Raw genomic sequence first — 20,711 nt, 5'->3', positions numbered from 1 at the left:
TGACCCTTCTTTTTTAAGAGTTCTGCAATTCACCTTGGCATGCTAGATATCAGCTTCTGGGCAAAATCTTGACTGAAGCCAACCCATTCTTGCCTAATCAGTGTTTGGAGTTGATCAGTTTCTGTATTTTTGTTTGTCTACCCTCTTTTTGAGGATTGACCACAGGTTCTCAATGGGATTGAGCTCTGGGGAGTTTCCTGGTCATGGACCTCAAATTTAAATATTTTGCTCTCTGAGCCACTTGGTTATCCCTTTTGCCATGTAACATGGTGTCCCATCATGCTGGAAAAAGCATTGTTCATCACCAAATTGCTCCTGGCAGCAAAGAAACTACTTCCCCCCCAATAAAAACATCAAGGACAGACTGACATTCTGTAGGAAGTATAGCGATTGGACTGCAGAGGACGGGTAAAATAATTTTCTCTGATGAAGCCCCCTTCAGACCGTTTGGGACATCTGGACAAATGATTATTCGGAGAAGAAAAGGTGAATGCTACCATGTCCTGTGTCATTCCAATAAGGCATCCTGAGACCATTCATGTGTGGGGTTGTTCTCTCCCAAGAGTGGATTTGCTGAAAAACGTATCACTGCCATGAAAAGATATCTGGAAACAACTATGTAGTGTGCAAAATATGCAACATAAAAAGGTAACCAATTTGTAGAAAAAGAAAGATTAAAATATTTACAAGAACAATGGGAAATATACTGAGATTCTGGGTTTTCTATAGCAGATGAACTACCAATCAAGATGTAGCCTTCGAAGGGCAGGTCATTTATGTAAACTATGCCCAGTTATGTCTGTCTTCCTTAATCACCTCCATGTGCAATAACCTGACACCAAAAGAAAAGGTTTCTTCAACTTGTTTTATTAATTAAAAATAAGTAACAATAACTTTGTGCAGTAGTCAACAGAATTTAAACACTCAACCTTATAAACTATTCATGACTTGAATATACACTAGAAAACAAAGAAAGTGAGGACACTGCACATTCTACTCCACCCAAACATTCCCTCCAGTCACCCAAAACTTACATCACTACTTCCAAAAAAAAACTTTAAAAAAATTAACTTATGCAAACAAAATAAGGATTGATACTCCAAGTTAGAGAGTTGGGTCCAAGTCATTTAGTAGCAGTGAGACCCTTGAGGATTAGCGAGGCGTTTCTACAGTCGGGCTGCCATACTTTTACATTCACCTGCCCATGCTGGGAAACATTTCAGCCAATGTAGTCTGCTTCTGCTTAGCCCCCCTCTGTGCTGGGGAGGCTGAGGAAGGTGACATCCGTGCGGAGGCCAGCCCTTCCTTGGGTATCTTTCCCTCTGGCTGTCTGCCAGCTCTGGACACTCTCTTCCCAGCCTTTTCTCTGCCCACTCTCTGCCTTGAGACACAAGCTGCTGCAGGGGTAGTGCTGCTGCTGCTGCTGCTGCTGGTGCTGGTGGTGGTGGTGGTGGTAGGAAGGGGGCTGCTTTTCGGCCTCAGCATGTAGCTGTCAGCGGAGCCCTTCCTGCGGTCCATGATGTTCTCGCGGTCCAGCTCCCTCTGGATACGCTGGGCCAGTTGCCTGTCCTCCTCCTCTTGCTGCCAGCGGCTCCACAAGGCCTCCTGCAGTGCCAGCTCCTGCAGGGTGAGGTTGCCCTGTGGAGAGCTGCAGGGCCTCTTGTGAAGGTCAGCATCCCCAGCCAGTTCAGAGTCTTCCATCTTCCTTTTGGGGAAGCTGCTACTCTCAGAAGCGGGGGAGAGCTGTTCACGAGGGTCAGGGTCAGAGTTTGAGTGCCAAGATGTGCTGCAAGAATTCGAGGCAGGCATTTCAAGACTGCAAGGCCCTGCAGCGCATGGCAAAAGCGTCAATGGTGCATTCAGAATGGTTTCCTGAAGAAGTTTAAAGCAGCATAAACAGATGGATTAACAACATTTTTCTCCCATAGAGGGAATCTGAAAATGACATAAAATTGGAATATCCTAAATATATACAAACCAAGACATCTAAATTTACAAAGGAGAATGCACCTTATTGGCCAAAAAGGTGGTTGCTGGACTGGTCTCACAGTGTGGTTGTCCAGAAGGCATTGGACACAGAAACCTATGGCACAAGAAAATTCAAAGTAATTCAGATTAAAATAATTCAGAATTAATCACATAAACAGACAAGAAAAACACATAAGCAAAGAATTAGAAGCACTATACACGAGGCAGAAAACCCACTTCTCAATGTGTCCAACAGAGGATTTTTTTGTCTTGGCTGAAGTAGCATCATTCAGTTTAATGTTTCTTTGAGATTCCAAAATCTGGCTTGAGTTCTACACAAACAGAGAGAACAACACTTGTCAAACACTTGCTTCCTAACTCGAAGACTTCTGTTTGCAACAGACCAAATGTTACTTTGAGTTCATGATGTCCACTGGCCATTGCTAGTATGGTCAATTAGTTGACCATATATGTCACAATTTGACACATGCAGGGATGCACATAACGTTTTCGGTCTGGTTCTCAAAGCAGCACTCTATGTTGTTTGGTGCTCACACTTTACACTGCTTAAATATTTCCCACGCTGTTATCATCACTAGCCTCCTGACTGCTCCCCTCACTGCCTTCCTCTTTCAAACATGATTGATGTCGGCCAACTTTTTTCCCCCTGGTTGGGTCTACTGTGAGCTAATATCACACAGATGTTAACAGCTGACTTTGAGTTAGAAGTCTCTGTTATCATAGACAAGTGGTTGTGCATCAGGAGTGAGAGGGGAATGTCTTACAAGCAGAATCTATACTTTTTTATTAATGTGAAAATCCCCTCTCACATGAGGACTGCTCAAGGGCAGTGTCAGGCACAACAGAGTGAATTTGCCAATATTGGAGTAACTATCGCAATTGCTTGTCTTTACAATGCTGACCAAGTCATACACAGGACGCTGCTAAACGTTTCCCTGTTTGCTTTAAACACTACCATTCTCTTTCGATGGCCTCTAATAACAGGCAAGATTGTCTCATATTTCTGAAGCATGTTATTCAGTGTTGTACTGCAAAAACTGTGGGGATCTTGCACTTCTAAGGCCAAGTTGAAGGATAAAAATTGCATGAATTAATGGATTCATATCTGCTTTCAAACTCATGAATTAATCCTCTCAATACATCAACCTTGTACCCGTCAGCATGAGCATTTGAAATATTCTCTTTCCTGCACTTGCCTTCACTGTCAAGCAGTGTCGGTTAGCCAACAGCTACCATGAGCGCATCTTTGCATTCACTAATAGTCAAATTCTCTTGCTGGAACATGAGGGAGGTGAAGTGCAAAGTGTTTCCAGTGTCAAGAATGTTGGCTAGAAAACACAGAAAATGCTTGAATTTGAAAGGCAGGTTAAAACCCCCATATTTTCAAGTCTCTTGGTCATGTAGACCATCTAACAATGTGAACCCCCCTAGTTTGATTTAAAGCAGTTTTTCTGGGTGTGGATGGTACGCGGAACATGCACAATGGAATCTCTGATCACAACCATCTGACAAAATTTGGGAACGCCCTCACAGTGAACACCAATGCTGACTGCAGTTCCATCTGTGTGAAAGGCCAACAGGAAAAATGTTACATAGTGCTTGCCACAGCTCTGGATTCAGTTTGTCCTGCCACCTGTCAAGAGGCTGACTGGATTTCTGACCCTGGCTGTACCTGGTATCTATAGTTTGCACTATGTTCATGTGTTCTTTACTTAATGTAGCTTGCTTCTTAGACATGTTAATGAATAGTTACAAATTCCACCCAATTAAAACAATTTAAGTGAGACAATGTAAACTAACTACTTGCTGGGGCTAACCTTGGTAACATGGAAAAAAAACCCCCATCCAATTAAGCAAGATCAAAGACTACAAGTTACATAATTACCAACTGATGATTAACATTAACACATTTGTCATAATGGCTGTCTTACCAGTGATGCATGGGGAATATTCTACTGTTATAGTAATTGTCCTGAAAATGTCAAAAATGTTTGTAAAGTATGCTGCACATACTTTATTTAGACCCAATATATGTACCCATGCACAAGTTATGTGCACCCCTGGATATTCCACAATGCATCAAAATACTGCAATTAGATCATAGTTAATACCCATGATATATTCTGAAATAATGGGACCGTTCAACTTTATAAAAGGACAAATGAAAATAATGTCCACTCATATTCCTCAAAAACAAAGCCCAAGTTATTAACTAGAACATTTCATACTGTCTTTTCTAACGAAAAACACAAGTCAACAAGTCAGTAAGCAAATAATTGCTCAGTGACTATAAAAACCATTAGGTGTGTACATAAGGGCCAGGGTTTAATTTCATGACCCCAAACCAAACTGACAAATAGTTAGAGTATGCTGAAAATGTAAAACAAAATGACACATCATTGTAAATACGTTAGTTGGCTCCTAAATTAATTATTCATGCAGGCAAATTGTTAAATGTGACAAGATATCAAATTGTTATTCTCCTCACCGCTTCAGCAGTCTTCACAATATAAGAAACCATGAAACCCCAATATCCTTTGTACCCCAAACTCCCTAAATTAAGGGCTTATATTAATCAATAACATATCTTAAGACTTTAACCATATATTGAGCACCTGGATTCAGTTTGCTACCTTGTGCTGAAATAAAGTAGGACTTTTGGATTCTCCAAGTAAGGCTTTAGTGATTTGGAACTTACCAGCTCTTTGCTTAGTATTCTTGCAAGTTTTTCATCATCCTCAAGCTTCTCCTCCTGCCTCCTCCTGTCCTCCACTACTCGCTGCTCTTCCTCAGCCAGGAGACGCTGGATGTACTCCTCGCTGGCTTTCCTCTCCGCCTCCTCCAGAGCACGCTTCTCTTCTACAAACTGCAGCACAGAAAGAGACAAAAACATGTCCAAGTGTTCCTTTTACAAAGGTATGTCTTCAGGTATGATCTGTTCCCTCTCTCACCTTGCTAATCTGGTCCTCATATTCTTTCCTGAGCTCTCCTGGAAGACTAACCTTGGGTTTTGGAATAAATGCTGTGGGAAGAGAGGGAAAAAAAATAAGGAAATAAAATCCAGAGAATCCAAATCATGAAGTTCATTTCTGCATTGGCTTACTTAATCAAACAGTTTCACTTAATGTCATTTCCATAAGTGACTGGAAACAAAGGTCTACATTCCAGATTTCCCAGATTATTCCAAAAATGTCAAACTCTACCATCAGTGTTATCACTTGGCACTTTAAATTTGTTAAATTAACCTCAATGCTTGCCCTGGATTATTTTGGTAGTGTCCCTTTTCTGACACAACTGATTCTTTATATAAAGAATTTAATCAGATATTTTAAGAGTGTGGGGAACGCTAAACTGTGAAAATCAGGGTTATTGCTGTACTAGGACAGAGACACAGTTGTTTGACAGACTGAGGTGTTTAGTTTGCCATTGTTATGCAATGAACACAAAAACAACAGACAACTAAAATGTATATTACACACAGAAAATACCCTCATTCCCTAATAAAAAAAAAACAAAACAGTAAAAAGTATACTTGCCATTCATATCATCCCCATCATCAACTCCATTTAATCTCCGCTGACACTGTGCAGGGAAGGCTTCCTGGATACGTCTCCACAGCTCCATGTTCACCAGGGTTTTGTTCCTGCCATTATGTCTGGCCCAGGTGGACACTCGCTTTCGGCACAGAGGACAGCACATGTTGGCCTTATCCACAGTCTCCAGGAAGCAGGGTTTGCAAAAGGTATGAGTACATGGCAGTGTGACAGGTTCCAGAAAGATCTCCAGGCAGACAGGACACAAGCAGTCAGCCAGCACGAGTTTTCCAGGGCCCTCATGCACCAACTGTACGTCAGCCTCTGACACTGGCGGCATCCCAGCTGTATGCCCCCTCACCCTGAGGGCTATGCAGATTCCTCTTTATGTCTCCCACGCAGATTCAAAGACCGAGAGCCTGTTGTGATGGTAGAAGAGATATAACAGCCAGCCAGAAGGTTCCTGGGTTGTTTAAGTTGAAATAACTGTAAATCAATTTGCTCCGCTTGAACACCTACATTGGCATGATTAAACAGTCTACAGGTACTACAGCTTCAAAAGTGTACACCAAGCACTTTACACAACTGGAATTCATAATTTTAAGTGAGATTTTTGGTCGGGTAATGATTTACACTCATAACAGTCTAAGATAATTTGTAATTAAAGTGGTCTTATCTTTACAAATTCGTAAACCTAGACGTAAATATAACAACAGCCAAAGAGCCGGGATTGAACAACTCAAAAACACAAACCAATGATACTTAAAATGACTCCAAAATAACTGAATGAATTTGGAGATGCAAGCAGCCAGCTAAGCTATGCGCTAACTACATACCTAGCTAGTGGTTAGCCAGGCAACTAACGAGATAGCTAACGCTAGCTAACTGCACAACGACCCATATACTGCGTCAATACATGTAATGAATCTGCATATAATGGCGGAGGCTAAAAGTGTAGTTATACGACGTTTCCAAGTTAGCTGTTTCTACGTTTATAGCTAGCTAGCTGGCCATGTCGCTTGGGATACGAGCACCCGCGAAATGTCAAATTCAAATGCACACATTCTTCCATATTGTCAAAGCACATTCAAGTTAGTTACCTAGGTTAGCTAGCTAATTCCGTGATAATTCCCTGAAAAAGGAAGCGATCCCTAATGTAATTATGGATAGCTAGCTAGCCATGAACACCAAACTGTACATCATGAAAACTTAAACTGCATTTGTTATGCATGATGGATAGTTAGCGAACGAAGTCAGCTAAGTGTGTAACGTTAGTTGTCTAGGTTAGCTAAATACATTTATAGGCAAACAGATAAATACTTCCCATGTAGCTAACGTTAGATAGCTAAACAGTGAACTGTTAATGCCAGCTAAGATAGCTAACTAATCTGCTAACGCTAGCTAGCTGCCATGCTAATTTCCAAAACAAAGATAAAGTATTAACTAGCAAAATTAGTTACATTTAAGTTGAATTACAAATAGTAAATTTAACTATAGTACTTTTCTCAGAACACTGGGAAGTATAATAAAACCTGTATCCCACCGGACAAAACCACAAAAAATAAATAAATATAGACCTTAGGCAGGCCCAACTTGTAAAATCAAGGGAAATATAATTTCAAAAGCTCGTGTCTCTCACAACCGCGTACAGAGCTCCGCCCATCTATCTCTCTCTCTCTCTCTCTCTCTCTCTCTCTCTCTCTCTCTCTCTCCACTGTGTGTCTGTGTGTTTTTTAAAATATATATTAAAAAATATATATTGTATAAATATATATATTAATATATATTCAATATATTAAATTATATACAATATATATTATATTTAATTAATATATAATAGATAAATTAATATAATATTAATGTAATTTATATATATATATATATATATATATATATATATATATATATATATATATATAATTGCAAAATTTATACATTGACAGTATTGTTAATTTGAATGATTCTGATTGTGTAGTGAAGATGAGAGTTAATGCAGAAGGGGAAAAACAACAAGGTGAAATTTTGTATTGGGAATTAATTTATTAATAGTTCCAAAGTTTAATGTATATTTCTCAAATCCACATTTGACAGAGACTCTTTCATATTTATCAGTATGACAGTATACGTGCTGGGAAATGAACCCATGACTTTGATGTTGGTGGCATCAGTGAACTACAGGAGCATTATAGTGGGGGCATTGTAGGACAATAGGAAAATAAGTGCACTGCTCTTGTTCCACTGAAGACCAACATCAGTAGAGCTGTATGGTTCCAGTCGGATTCACTGGGGTGTTTATTTATTTATTTATTTTTTACTGTCACAATCTGCATTCTGCAATTTACTGGATTAAACATGACATTTTATGAATATTAGTAGAGACCTGTTTCCTATCAACAAAATAAAGCTTGCTGTTTACATGTGTTTCTAAGCACTGGTATGGCTGAAAATCTGCAGTTTCTAACTAGAGATAACTAACTTTAAATAGCTATTTAAATAGTTAAATAGCTGTTTTCTGTTTTCTTTAGTTTCCACTAAATATCTGATTTGTTTTCTTACTTTCTTCTAGGATTACAAGCTTGAAATACAATTTAATAATAATAATAATAATAATAATAATAACAACAGCAATATATAACTGGCCTATAAGTAATTCAAAATAGAAAGGTAAGCAATACATTTGTTGTTTGCACATAAGCAACGATTTGTTGTTTTATTTGTTTTTATTTTTGTGAATGTCACATTGTGTTATAATTGTGATTGTTTCAATTGTTGCATTTGAACAGAAACCAAATAAAAATGTCTAGCCTTGGTTGGAAAATGAAGATAATTCAATTAAATTTACTTAATTAAATATGATCAACTCAAATGTTTGACACCATATTTGAACCTATTCTAGCTGCCTAAGGGGATTTAGTGTTCAGCAGGGGCGCTAAGGTACTGCTGAGCACTGAAAGATCCTTGAAACCTGTATGGGTCAGCTATGTTCAAACCTTTATCAACAGGCAATCCTTATAATCACTGAATAGAAAATGCCCCCTTGCCGTATTTGTAGTAGAAACAATAAATGTGATATTTCTAGGGCCCCTTGGTTAAAATAATGTTTCACAAAGAACATTTCACAATACAAAGATGGTGCAGGAAGTATCACTTTGAAAACCCTTTGTAGGATAGTTCTAATAGTCTTAATACTATAGTGTTTTGGCAAGATGAAATGAGTCATTTAAAATCACAGAGCATTCAAACAAAGGACAAAAGGTCATTTTTTTTGGATTTCTGCTTACTACATGGGTGTACTTTAAAAATGGCTAGCTGTGCAAAAATACATAAATATTTAATTTTGGTACATCTTTAAAATAGGTAGTATCATGACAGTCAGTCAATATGATTCATAGTTGAGCAACTGCTCCTACATGATTATGGAGCACACAAAAAAGAGAAAAGAATTCCACAAAAGGAGGGTTAAACATTCCACAATGTCCTCACCATCACCTTTGTGCTATTTTCCAACTTCTAATTAGAAGATGCAGAGCTAAACCAATATCAGATTTGTTCTTGGTTTATTTTTGGTTTGATGGGCCAGACAATGACCTCTCCCTCCCTTTCTCGGTGTATTGTATAGACAACCATTTCCCCTTTCCCATCAGGACAAAACTGTTAGAGGTCAGAGCGAAGGTTTGCCTTCGGGTACAGGTGTCAGACTTGGTGGAGGGGAGTCTGTGTCATGAGGTGAAGCTGCCGAGCTCCGAGGTCTTCCTCTGTGGCGTAGCTCAGATTGTTGATGCGACATCTCCTCCAGAACTGATTCCTCGAGAGACTGCAGAGGGGTAAACAGCAGAGTGAAAGAACCTTTCTGCTATTTCCTCCCTTTTTAATGCTGTGAGTTTAAAGTTTTAGTTTGGTGCGTCACCACACTGCAAGGGTGTTTTTTTTGCGTCAAACTGCTAGTGTTTTTTTTTCTTGGCTTGGTTGTTTTTCATCATGTCTGAAGATAAGGGACAAAGAAATCTATACATCAAAGAGTTTCAAGGGAACCGCAATCACGAGATCTTACACATTTTCAGTTCAATTAAGTTTCCTAAGTTCTTCAAAGCTACGCTACAATGGCCAAATCTACACATGAACATAGCAACATTCCTGTTTTCATCTGTCTCATTAATATACTTCAAACCTACTCTAACCACATGGGTCATCTCACCTGGTTCTCGGCCAGGGCTTCTTTTGCCATGTACTGCTCTCTCTTGATCTTTATCTCCACTTCCTCTGGAATGTCTGGGACCATCCAATCGATTATGCGACCAATCAGGAACACCACATGCTGAAACATGAGTATTGAATGAAACGTAAGGGAGATGTTAAGCACAGATGGATTAACAGGTTTTCAGATTTGTGGTATATGGATCATGTATTGACTGTCTTATGCTTGAAGCAACACAGGAAGAATATAATGTGATTACATTAATTATATTAATTACATTAAGAAAATGCAAAATAATAGAAATACGTGGGTGAGATTTTTCTTCATAAAATGCCTAAATCACACAGGTGAACAAGTGAACAGGACTTTTCCTCTATACAGTGCCACACAGGAATAGTTGGCACTGATCTATGGGCCCATGCCTTTTAGGGGCCCCATTGTAATAGATAAAAAAATAATAATTAGGAGATAATTTGTGAGGGGGGACCCAAGATTACAATTGCCTAGGGGCCTCCACAGGGTTTAATCCAGCACGAGCTCTATAACTTCAACATTTCAAAATTTGCAGGAATTTGTAATTATTTAATGAAAATATTATAGCGATTAGTAATTGGGCAGAAAAGAGCATACATTTAATATGCATATTTACATGTAACTCAGGACATTTAGGAAGTTTAACGAAATGAGTAATAATGCACTAGACCTCAAATATAATGACGAAACCTAGCCGAATGGCCAGCAGGTGATAGTATTCAGGAGTGTGGCTTCCCCTTTCATCTCTGAAGCCTCTATACCTGAGAAAGAACATCCTAACCTTTAATACTGCTAGACATCACCTTCACAAATAACTTGCACATGGATCACAATTTGCTTTACCTGGCTAGTAATCAATTGTTTGATGAACAACTGAATGTGTTATAGAAGCTGCAGTTCACAAGTGCCATCAAATGCTAAAACCAACTCTCTACCTGCACTGCATATAATTTTGGGTGAAGTTATCGGGAGCGATGGAGAGGGTAAAATCAATGTACCCTCTCAGACTTCCCTCGGTGGTATAACGGTAGTAGAGGCGAGGCAGGAAATCCGATGTGAAAGCAATCAGGAAAGCCTAGCAACAGGAACAGGAAGTTAAATAAGTACCTAATTAGCTTCTCATTAGCTACTCAACTGATTATGTTTATGTTTAACAAACATACAACAAATGCTTTCTGATGAAGGAAAAACGCTTATCTGCTTATTTCGGAAAACCTTCAACTAACTGGCATAGATTCACTGGGGAAACAAGAATGAATCGACCGATCTAAGTGGAGGAAACTTGTCTGGTTGAGCCTTAAGAAGCAGTAGCGCTCACATTGCTAACCACAGCCAGGTAGGTGATGATCTGCAGAATTGTGAACCATATTCCAATGTCCTGTGCCCTCTCCGCAACGGGCCGGCGGTACACGCAGACGAACTTCTGCGCATCCAGGCGCACCTCCACCCAGTTGTTTACCAGGGCGAAGAATGGCGCCAGGGGACAGGCTGCCACAAAGATGGTAATGAAGCCAAACTGCAGGACTGCAAAGAGAAGGAGGAGGTTTTTTTGTTTGTTTGTTTGTTTTTTAAAATGTATTTATTATTATCAAGGCTGTTTTTGGAATATTGCGCTTGTTAAAAAGCAATAACTCCCTAATTCAAAGTAACTGCCCAAGACATGCCAGAAGAGGAATCTGATAATTAGTTCACCATTAGTATTTCAGACATGATGGAAAGAATCATGTAATTTAATAAGTATGGTAATACTGGCCATAATGTAGGCCTCCTGTTATGACAGCGTCCTATGGAGTGTGATATTTTTTGACTGATTTATTTCTGTTCTGAAGTCTTTGACTTAGACTGAAGCCTGAAATCTTCCAAATTATGAGATGCTGACATTAACTCAGCATTTTACATTTCTTGTTTGTGCAATGGCCCAATCAAAACAGCATCCCATATGAAAATTAAAATAAACATAATGGAGCAATGGCTATAATATCTGAGAAGCCAAGGAAAGTAAACTTCAAAGCAAAGATTTTCTATACATGCAATAATGTTGGCATGTGAGATTGATGACTCACCCATTTCCAGATACTCATCAAACAGACCCTGGCACACTAACAGCTCATAGTCAGTTTCCCAGGGTGCCGCCCTCTCTTTCTCATTCTGCTCCTTTATTTTTTGAGCTGGATAGAGTTTCCTCTTGTTCCACCATGTTTTTATCTTACTGTTAAGGGCAGGGGGTCAGGGGGATGGGTGTGGTAAGTTCCAGCATTTAAAAAATAGCTTTGTGTTTTAAAAAAAGAAAAGAAAAAAGAAAAATGACTTACGGGAGAACAAATTCTTGAACGTTGCTGATAACTTGTTTGCCTACCATGATGACCAACAACTCTTGAGCAAGCTCAATTAGACATCCTGAGGCACCACACTGGACAAAAAATATAGGATGAAAATAAAGAACACGAAACACATTCTGTTGCAGGCCATTGTGAAAAACGAAGATGGATACATGAATGAATGAAGAAATGAATGAATGAATGATGTCAACTGTGTTCACACTCACATCTTCATTTCGAATCCCAAAAAGTGTATAGTAGTTTCCAGGGTATCCAACAAACCTTAAAATTAGAAAAATCCATTGGTTGTCTGTACCATTTTCACCTGACTGAATGATAGTTATTTTTCTTGAATACACACCTGCCCTTAAAAAATGCAATATAGACGGGAGACGAGTAGAAGTTGACAAACTGGAAGATGAACACCTTGAGGATGAAAGCATCTTCATATTTGGTCTGAGTTCGGTGCATTTCTGTTCATAGGAAAAGAAGATAACATAAGCTCTGCACTACAGCATCAAAAGACTGAAAACTGCTAAGATGTTTCATAATTGTATAGGCTTTACCCCATTTGGTCAGGACTTCAGCTAGATATGTGTAGACTTTGGACAGTAGAAGAATAACTACTAGGTTTAGCACAGAACCAGTGATACTTGCTATCCTTCCAGCCTGTTAAAGAGAGAGGACACAGCATGGACTATGGTCTATACAGTCCCAAAGGCCATATTTGACAAGTTATTCAATGCCTAAGTAATGCACACTATTCCATTAATTTGCCCTTGGTATTACAGTCAAGTGTTTCTAGTTAGAAACAGTACTGTTTAGCAGATGTGCACCCTAGCACAACTAATCACACACTGACAAGTCAATGGTGTTTTATGGAGTGTGATTCAGATTAGGGTTTTTTACTGTAATTACACTTTGGAATGATCCTATGACTGTGAGAAACAATGTTAATGTCAATAAAATGATCTTGAAAATTTTGAATGGAAATACAATCTCAATCAGAAAATGTGTACATAATATTTAGTAATGGACTTACAGAGAATATGAAAAAGGCATTCTGAGATCTGTAGATGATAATGCTCAGGATGGTGCGGTAAAGGATAATTGTCATTAGAAACATCAACACCACGGCAACCTGGAGAAATCAATGTCAAAACCATCACACGTGACAAGCCTTTCAATATGAACGCAAAATGACAGAGTTGGTTTCCATGGCACATTGTGCTTTACCATGAGAATGATGACCATGTTGCCGGTAACAATTCGCCTAAAACGGCTGGTCTCGGGGAAATGAGGTTCCTCCGCGCCTGTCACGGGGTTACGGATGGTCATAGGAGCCATGGCAGCGAACTCCGGTCTTGGCCTCTCCTGGAATTATAGGGGGAACATGTGGGACACGGATATAAAACACTGCACATATCTATAATATATGCATTTATATTTAGCTGTGCATGTTATAACGGCAAGTTGTAAATGTTTGCAAATATAGGCACTGTCTTGAACATCACAATGACAATAAGGCAACTCTTGCTCTCACAGTAGACCTTCAAACACTTGTGTAGAATATCAGATACAGAATAGTGTACACTCCCATTCCTACAGAGCAATGTTCACTCCCATTCCAACAGAACAGTGTTCACTTATGTTCCTGCAGAACCTCAGGAACGGGGCCATAGTGTGGTGCTTGATATTCAGGGCTTGATATTTATGATATGGGGTGAATTAGATGTGCTTGAATTCAAGAATTCAAGAATTCAGTCAAGGAGTCAGGAACACTAATATGGAACAGCACATTTTTCCACAGCTGCATGGCCAACGAGGGCCCTCTCTGCCTACCTCATTATCCTCGAACTGAGAGCAGTCCCAACGGTGAGCCAGAATGGAGCAGGTGCGTTTCCAGTACTCCAGGAAGGTGACTGCCCACAGAGACATGAAGATGCTGAAGAACACGGTTCCTCCATTGTCAAACAATAAGCCTGCCTATGGCAAAATTGTAGATAACAGGATACCTTGTATAAATCTGATGGATCTTCTTTACAGGTCTATAACAGAATGTTAAAACCCATCAAAACCATTAAACCCACCCTATAAGTGTAGCAGATGCTGGAGAGGTTCCAGTAGCTGCAGATGTTGCAGAGTGGACACATGACAATGCTGTTGCCATGGCTACAGACCTCCTGCCTAAGACACACAAATCAACACAGGTCCGAAAAACAAAGGTCAATTATTCATGGGCTGAGGTCAAAGGCCTCAATGTCACTCACGCTGGCACATCAGTGACCATGAGCCAGATACCAAATAAAGACAAGAGGAAGCCCACAATTGCAGCAGGAAGTAACCACCCTGTGTAGAACCCTGGAGAGAGAGAGAGAAAGCGAGAGAGAGAGAGAGAGAGAGAGAGAGAGAGAGAGAGAGAGAGAGAGAGAGGAAGAAACAGAGAGAGAGATGTTTACAGATATGTCAAAACCTTAAGGTTGAGTTGGGTGGGGTAAAACTTGTCATGCACTATTTACATTTAGATAAGGATTGTAGACCTCAGAAACACACCTCACCAATAGCATACAGTCAGACACTATGAGAAAAAAAAATGCATACAGTAAACTCCCATGTCTGGCTTCATCTTCATCTTATAACCTTTGAGCTGGTAAGGACAGCACATACCCAGCCAGGCAAAGTAGAGTGCGATCTTCTCGCCGAAGTATTCGCGGATGTGGTCCAGAGGCTGGTACTTCTTCCAGCAGCCCCAGCGCCCCCAGTACTGGTACAAGATCTGCCTCATGTTCAGAGAGGAAGGCTCCACTGGGCCACTGGGCTTCTCATATGGTCCCTTACAGAAACAATGATTGGTATATGTTCAATAACAAATTGCTGGAAAGGACAGAATAGCCTTTAAAATCAATATCAAGATTAGGCTGGTAAAATTTTGACCAATGTTTAAAAAAACATTGATTTTTTTTAATAATAGGCACATGTTAAAGATAATTCTCAGTTACTTGATTTTGTTATGTTACAAGGAAAAGTCTTTAGAATTGACACTATTATAAAAGACACTTTTACCTCGTGTAATGGATAGGCAGCTGTGAACACTTTCTCATTGATCAGCCTGGCTACTCCAACCTCTCCCCTCTTCAATGCACCGAATGGTGTCCGAGATAATATCTCATACAGCTGCAGAACAATAAGCAGAGGGTCTTGACAAAAGGTCACATTTAGCATTTATTTCTAACTCATTAAGAAAAATGTTCTCCAAAAGTAATGTGAATAATGCCATATATGAGCTACTCAGGACAAAGTTAGTGTGATATTCTTTGCTGCTCGACCCTGCTAACTTCCTAACCTTCAAGGTTAGCATTTGGGGGGTAATAATATTATGAAAAGGTTTAGTTTGAGATAAAGAAGGTAAATGCTGATAAGTACAAAAGACAACTTCTAGGCAAGGCCAGGCAGATACTGTGAATATGAGCATTGTCCACACCTGACATATCTCATATATATTCTATTGAGTAGCTATTTAAATCAGCTTTATTTGATCAAACATTCAAACTCACGATTTGATGTCTCTGTGTTGTCTTGAAGAAAGTGTCTCTGTTTTCATGTCCAAGAAACCTACAATAAGAAACAGGGGTATGGTAAATTGTGTGTGTGTGTGTGTGTGTGTGTGTGTGTGTGTATGTGTATGTGTGTCCCTTTAAGGAATTGGCAGAATTAAGTTCATGCTGTGTCAATACTGCTCTGTATGAATAGGGATCTAAGTGACCATTAAACTCCACCTCTTGACTACCGACACTCCTAAATTTATCCTGTAATGATCTAAATCCATGTACTACAAATCCTACCCGTCCTTGAGAAGGCTGCTGACAGGCTGTTGTCCAGGACAGAAACTCCACACTGTACCTTTCTATCTTCTTAGCACGGAACTGGCAAGTGTAGTAGTCTGGTGGAGGGTTGGGCACTTTTTGGGCTAAGATGTTAGGGATGTGTAACTTGTCCAGGATGGTCTCTGACCAGTTGGATTCTTGAGTTGTCTCGACCTATGGTACAGGCACACAAGTAGTTTAATTTTAATATGCTCTCTCTCTCTCTCTCTCTCTCTCTCTCTCTCTCTCTCTCTCTCTCTCTCTCTCTCTCTCTCTCTCTCTCTCTATATATATATATATATATATATATATATATATATATATATATATATCTGTGTGTGTGTGTTTGTGTGTGTGTGTGTGTGTATGTGTGTGTTGAGTGAACATATCCTTTGTGAAACCTCTGTAAAACCTCTTGTGAAACCTCTGTTTGTTCAGGTCACCAATATGTCACTCTTGATTTACCTGTAGTGGAACCTGAAGATTGATCTCCTCAGCATAATAACACAGCACACTCCAGGGGGCACTTAAGAGGGCAAATGTTGTCTTTGTCTCTCCGTGCACAACCTCTTTCTGAGAAATGAACAGAGAGATTGTATTGTATTGTATTGTATTGTAACATCAGCTTTATTAAACTGGCTTTATAAAACTACCTACACTTTATACAACTTCAGCTTTATAAAATTACCTCCACATTACTTAAGGAGTTTTTATTACAGTTTTTTTTATAGTATTTGTAAAGATTAAGTTATGTAATGCATGCAGTTTCATGTCAGAAAAAAAGACAATTGAAATGCTTGTGAATGCAATCATAAATACTGAACTAACTGATGTGTAGGAATAATTTATTTGCCATTACTAGGTGAGGATGTCTACATTAACACGAATGAACACAAATAAATTAAAATGTAAGCTTAATTATTTTCCACAGCTACATTACCACTATATTAAGTACCCAAATACTCTTAAAACTTCTATTAAAGAAAGAGCAGAAATATCTGTGCTAAGTCAGGATGTTTATTCCGAGTTACCTTGCCTCATGTGCTTGAACATTTAGATGCTTGTTAAATACCTGTTTGTGTTATCAAGCTCAATTCTAGCAACTTCAGTAATATTAAGAAATATTGTGAATTTAAGCATCTTAAAGAAGAGACCTATCCAGGGTCACTGGAGCTAATTATAATGCAGGCATGGGATATGACATTTGAACTTTAACCTCTGGCTACTGACCGTCTCCTGACGGAGGCCAGTGTTTCGCAGCCTGGACAAGAACTCGGCCCTCCATTTCTTGTGGATGTCATTGCTGGTTTGAGTTGATGTGTCCTCCGGTTTAACAGGCAGTGATTTACTTAAAGGTTCATCCCACACTAGCACAAAATCTGCCCACACAACACCAAAGATATACATTACCAACATTCTGTGATGCATGAACAGTGTAATCTGAATCTGTAATACACCTTAGAACTGCATAATCTGCCATATCTATGCATCAGTTGTGATAGCTCAGTTATTTGCCTTATTATTTAAGTGTTGTGTGTTTCCAGATTTTTCTAGAAAACCAAACAAAAGTGTGCAGCTGAACGAGCCCTGTGCCATGCTCATTAGGGAAACTTTTAAGGGCGTTGTTGTTGACAACGACACTGCTATTGGGACACAAGTGAGGCCTATCTGAACGCTGCACTCAATGTGAGGAATGTATTCATCTGTTAACTCCTCCAGTAAAACCACAACAACACACACACACACACATACACACACTCACAGGTAATATGAGTAGCAGTCTTGCAAAGACAACACAGCCAATGAATACATTTTAAAATAAAAATAAATACACATGGCATTATTGTGCCACGTCAAAATAAACTCAAATTCCATGCAAATAATAAAATGCTCATTGACACTCACCAATGTGTGTGATGCCATCACTAAACACGTTGCTGTCCTTATGGGGAAACTGTTGGGAATATTCAAACAATGCTAATACATATATCAAATGCACAACACCACTCTGTAGCAAAGCACGTCACACTGCTACTCTATTTCTTTTGGTAATATATTACTGAGAAATTTTATTTATTTAGATTTTTGTTTCACTCTCCTGCCCTTTATCTCTTTTTGGGAACTAATTGCTTATAAGTCTATAATCATCCTATATAAGGATTCTTCCCTCTGTTATCTCTCTCTATTACACACACACACACACACACACACACACACACTTACTCTCTCTGTATCCATGCTTCCGTAGCTATTGTCTGGGAGCTCCGACAAAGCAATCAGCATTGTGCTGTCCTCTATTTCGTTGTTCTTCTTCATCATAGTCAACAGTAGCCTCCTTTATTTATCCTCTTATAAACTCTTAAAAACATGCCAAGACAAAGTGCAACGCACGTTAAGTGGAAATATTTAACTCAGAAGCCTCTGGTGATCCCTGAAACTTATGTCATTATAAATACTAGCAAGCTGATAGGTGAACGAGTTAAATGCATTAACAGGTGAGTCAAGAGCTTGGACCTAATTAGGAACAGTGTGAGGCATAACAAATATAAAGAGATCCCTATAGGAAGCCCTGAGCACATACAATTCCCCAAACAGAGAAGACTCCAATACAAAACACAGGTTACATGCACAATTCTACAGACACGAGTCACTCCCTCTCTCCCACTCCCTCTCTCTCTCTCTCTCTCTCTAGGGTTTGTAATATACAAACGGAAGCCTCCATGACATAACACTGATCAAAATAAGTTGACTCTGAAGCCACTGTCCAAAAAGGATGCTTAGCAAAAATACATACACACGGGAGTTGAACACTGATGATGAAGAGAGTCAAGGCTGAACAACCAGCCAATGTATACTTCTGTCCCTGGGAGGAGACTGTGTGAAGATCTTTAGTCTTGTTCACATATCATCTAATTTAATTGATAATATAAATGGCGTGAAATTATACACTTGCAGGAAACTTTCATTTCTAACTTGTCTGTACACTGTACCTTAATACAGTACCTAACAATAACTTAGCAAGACATTTTAAACTGTTTTTTTAGAAATGTATTCATAATATGAAAAAATATCTTATAATGTAGTTAAAATGTCAATTTTAAAATGTTAAAAATGTTAATGCTAAAATGTCAACATTTATTTCTATCCTAGCCACTACAGTAGTGATGTTAGATAGATCCTCTGAGTTTCAATAATTTCATTTAGTCTTGATTCAGTACCTATAGGTGGATGCTTGCCTGCATGCCATTCTTTTGATTTGCATATTAGTGATGCATACAGAATGATGATTGGCAGGTGTGTTGATATCAAATAATGCCCACCAGGCTGTGAGATGATAGACAGACAGGCAGGGAGTAGTGGCACATGGGAGTGTGCATTATGGGGATAGGAAAATAACACTGCTCCCCCCTTCCACTCTAGATCACAGTAAAAAAAGGACTTCCAGCACTTATGCAAGTATGGCTTAGATGGATACCTATCCTGGAGACATTCTCAGCTAAGGGACCAGAGCAAAGTTTTTGAAGGCTTGCCTTAAGAATAACTCTTTCAACTCCTAGAAGACATAGAAGACACCTTTTTGTTTTTACAGAACATGCAATATTCTAACAGAGACCCTTTCCACCTACCTGTGTTTGACTGGTTGTTAGTTTCTTTTTTCCTGCTGTCTGTTTCTCGCTTTGGCATGTCAGTCTCAGGTATATCCTCCACAGTTTGGTTATCAGTTCCACAGCTGTACTTTTAATAGAGAAGGTCTGTAGTATAGGTCTTCAGGGAGCCTTGCTATCTGTCTGTGCGTCTGCCTGTCTGTCTCTCTCTCTCTCTCTCTCTCTCTCTCTCTCTCTCTCTCTCTCTCTCTCTCTCTCTCTCTCTCTCTCTCTCTTTCTCCCTCTGTCGTTCTCCCAGCTCCTGCAGGATATTGCACTCATTGTAACACATCCCCTCATGACACATAAGGAAAGAAGGAGGGAAAGTGAACAGTAAGAAAAGGGGGGGCAAGCTTCATCCTGTTTGCTTTTAAGGAGGAGTCTCTTTCTCTTTGACACAAACACACACACACACACACACACACACACACACACACACACACACACACACACACACACACACACTTAACCTAACAAATATAGAAAAATTCCTGACAACATGCAAGCAACTATTATAACTTGAGAAACCAATAAAAGTTATGCTTTACATGAGTTCTCTGGCCCTGTTCTAGGAATAGCTTCAGTGAGTCTTTGGGGCTACCAATTCCAGCCACAGAAATGTACATTTAAATGTACGGCATTTAGCAGACAGTCTTGTACAGAGCGACTTAAAAAGGTGCACTGTCATTTACTCATAGAATACATCCTAGCCAGTAGAGTAGGTTAGAGTCCAATATACCAACGATCTAGAATACTGTAGAAATACAGGGATTAATGCAGATGCCTAGAAGTACAAATACATAAGATCTATTTTAGACAATGATAAGTGCAATATACAATAAGTACCAGAGTTTGTTAGACAACATCAGTGTAATAAACAATAATCTACATTAAGTACTAGTTTCAGTTAGTCAATATAGGAGCAGGGTGGTCATTTAAATATTCCACGAATAGATGGGTCTTCAGTCTGCTTTTGAAGACAAGTGTTGTAAATGACATTTTCGGATTATCCTAGGAATATTCCTTTTAGTGCAGACCTAATAGTAAACCTTGTTTAACATGTTACCATAAGGATGATGTGGTCGTACGAAATGTATGGCGAACAGCAAGTTCAAATGATCAGGACTAAAGCTATG

The 20,711-nt window shown here is 39.2% G+C and overlaps 2 protein-coding genes across 6 annotated transcripts; both read right to left on the bottom strand.

Moving 5' to 3' along the window:
• Window positions 1-851: 851 nt before the first annotated feature.
• On the bottom strand, window positions 852-7,190 carry rnf168 (ring finger protein 168). 4 transcript variants are annotated; one of them, XM_027005877.3, is made up of 7 exons: window positions 7,100-7,190; window positions 5,526-5,941; window positions 4,941-5,011; window positions 4,688-4,855; window positions 2,206-2,300; window positions 2,011-2,083; window positions 852-1,872 (listed from the first exon to the last, which is right to left on the bottom strand). In XM_027005877.3, exons 2-7 carry the CDS (start codon window positions 5,860-5,862, stop codon window positions 1,195-1,197), a joined length of 1,422 nt encoding a protein of 473 aa, XP_026861678.3. In that variant the 5' UTR covers window positions 5,863-5,941; window positions 7,100-7,190; the 3' UTR covers window positions 852-1,194. The 4 variants fall into 4 exon arrangements, with proteins under 4 accessions (XP_026861678.3, XP_026861680.3, XP_026861679.3 ...); XM_027005879.3 differs by having other exon boundaries at window positions 7,023-7,133; XM_027005878.3 differs by lacking the exon at window positions 7,100-7,190 and adding an exon at window positions 6,042-7,093.
• Window positions 7,191-8,198: 1,008 nt separating this feature from the next.
• ano7 (anoctamin 7) lies at window positions 8,199-19,760 on the bottom strand. 2 transcript variants are annotated; one of them, XM_027005837.3, is made up of 24 exons: window positions 19,558-19,760; window positions 18,155-18,289; window positions 17,837-17,885; window positions 17,162-17,310; window positions 16,397-16,504; window positions 15,969-16,105; window positions 15,623-15,680; window positions 15,132-15,242; window positions 14,736-14,901; window positions 14,339-14,429; window positions 14,159-14,255; window positions 13,911-14,054; window positions 13,305-13,442; window positions 13,111-13,209; window positions 12,635-12,737; window positions 12,430-12,541; window positions 12,296-12,350; window positions 12,063-12,160; window positions 11,814-11,959; window positions 11,069-11,274; window positions 10,686-10,825; window positions 10,421-10,511; window positions 9,718-9,837; window positions 8,199-9,336 (listed from the first exon to the last, which is right to left on the bottom strand). In XM_027005837.3, the coding sequence occupies exons 2-24, from the start codon at window positions 18,248-18,250 to the stop codon at window positions 9,184-9,186; spliced, it is 2,667 nt and encodes an 888-aa protein (XP_026861638.3). In that variant the 5' UTR covers window positions 18,251-18,289; window positions 19,558-19,760; the 3' UTR covers window positions 8,199-9,183. The 2 variants fall into 2 exon arrangements, with proteins under 2 accessions (XP_026861638.3, XP_081556484.1); XM_081700358.1 differs by having other exon boundaries at window positions 9,195-9,504.
• Between the last annotated feature and the right edge of the window lie 951 nt (window positions 19,761-20,711).

This window comes from Electrophorus electricus, chromosome 17 (genome assembly GCF_041902795.1).
Source record: "Electrophorus electricus isolate QZ-2024a chromosome 17, ASM4190279v1, whole genome shotgun sequence".
NCBI classification, from domain to species: Eukaryota; Metazoa; Chordata; class Actinopteri; order Gymnotiformes; family Gymnotidae; genus Electrophorus; species Electrophorus electricus.
This window is presented reverse-complemented; position numbering and strand designations above follow the sequence as displayed.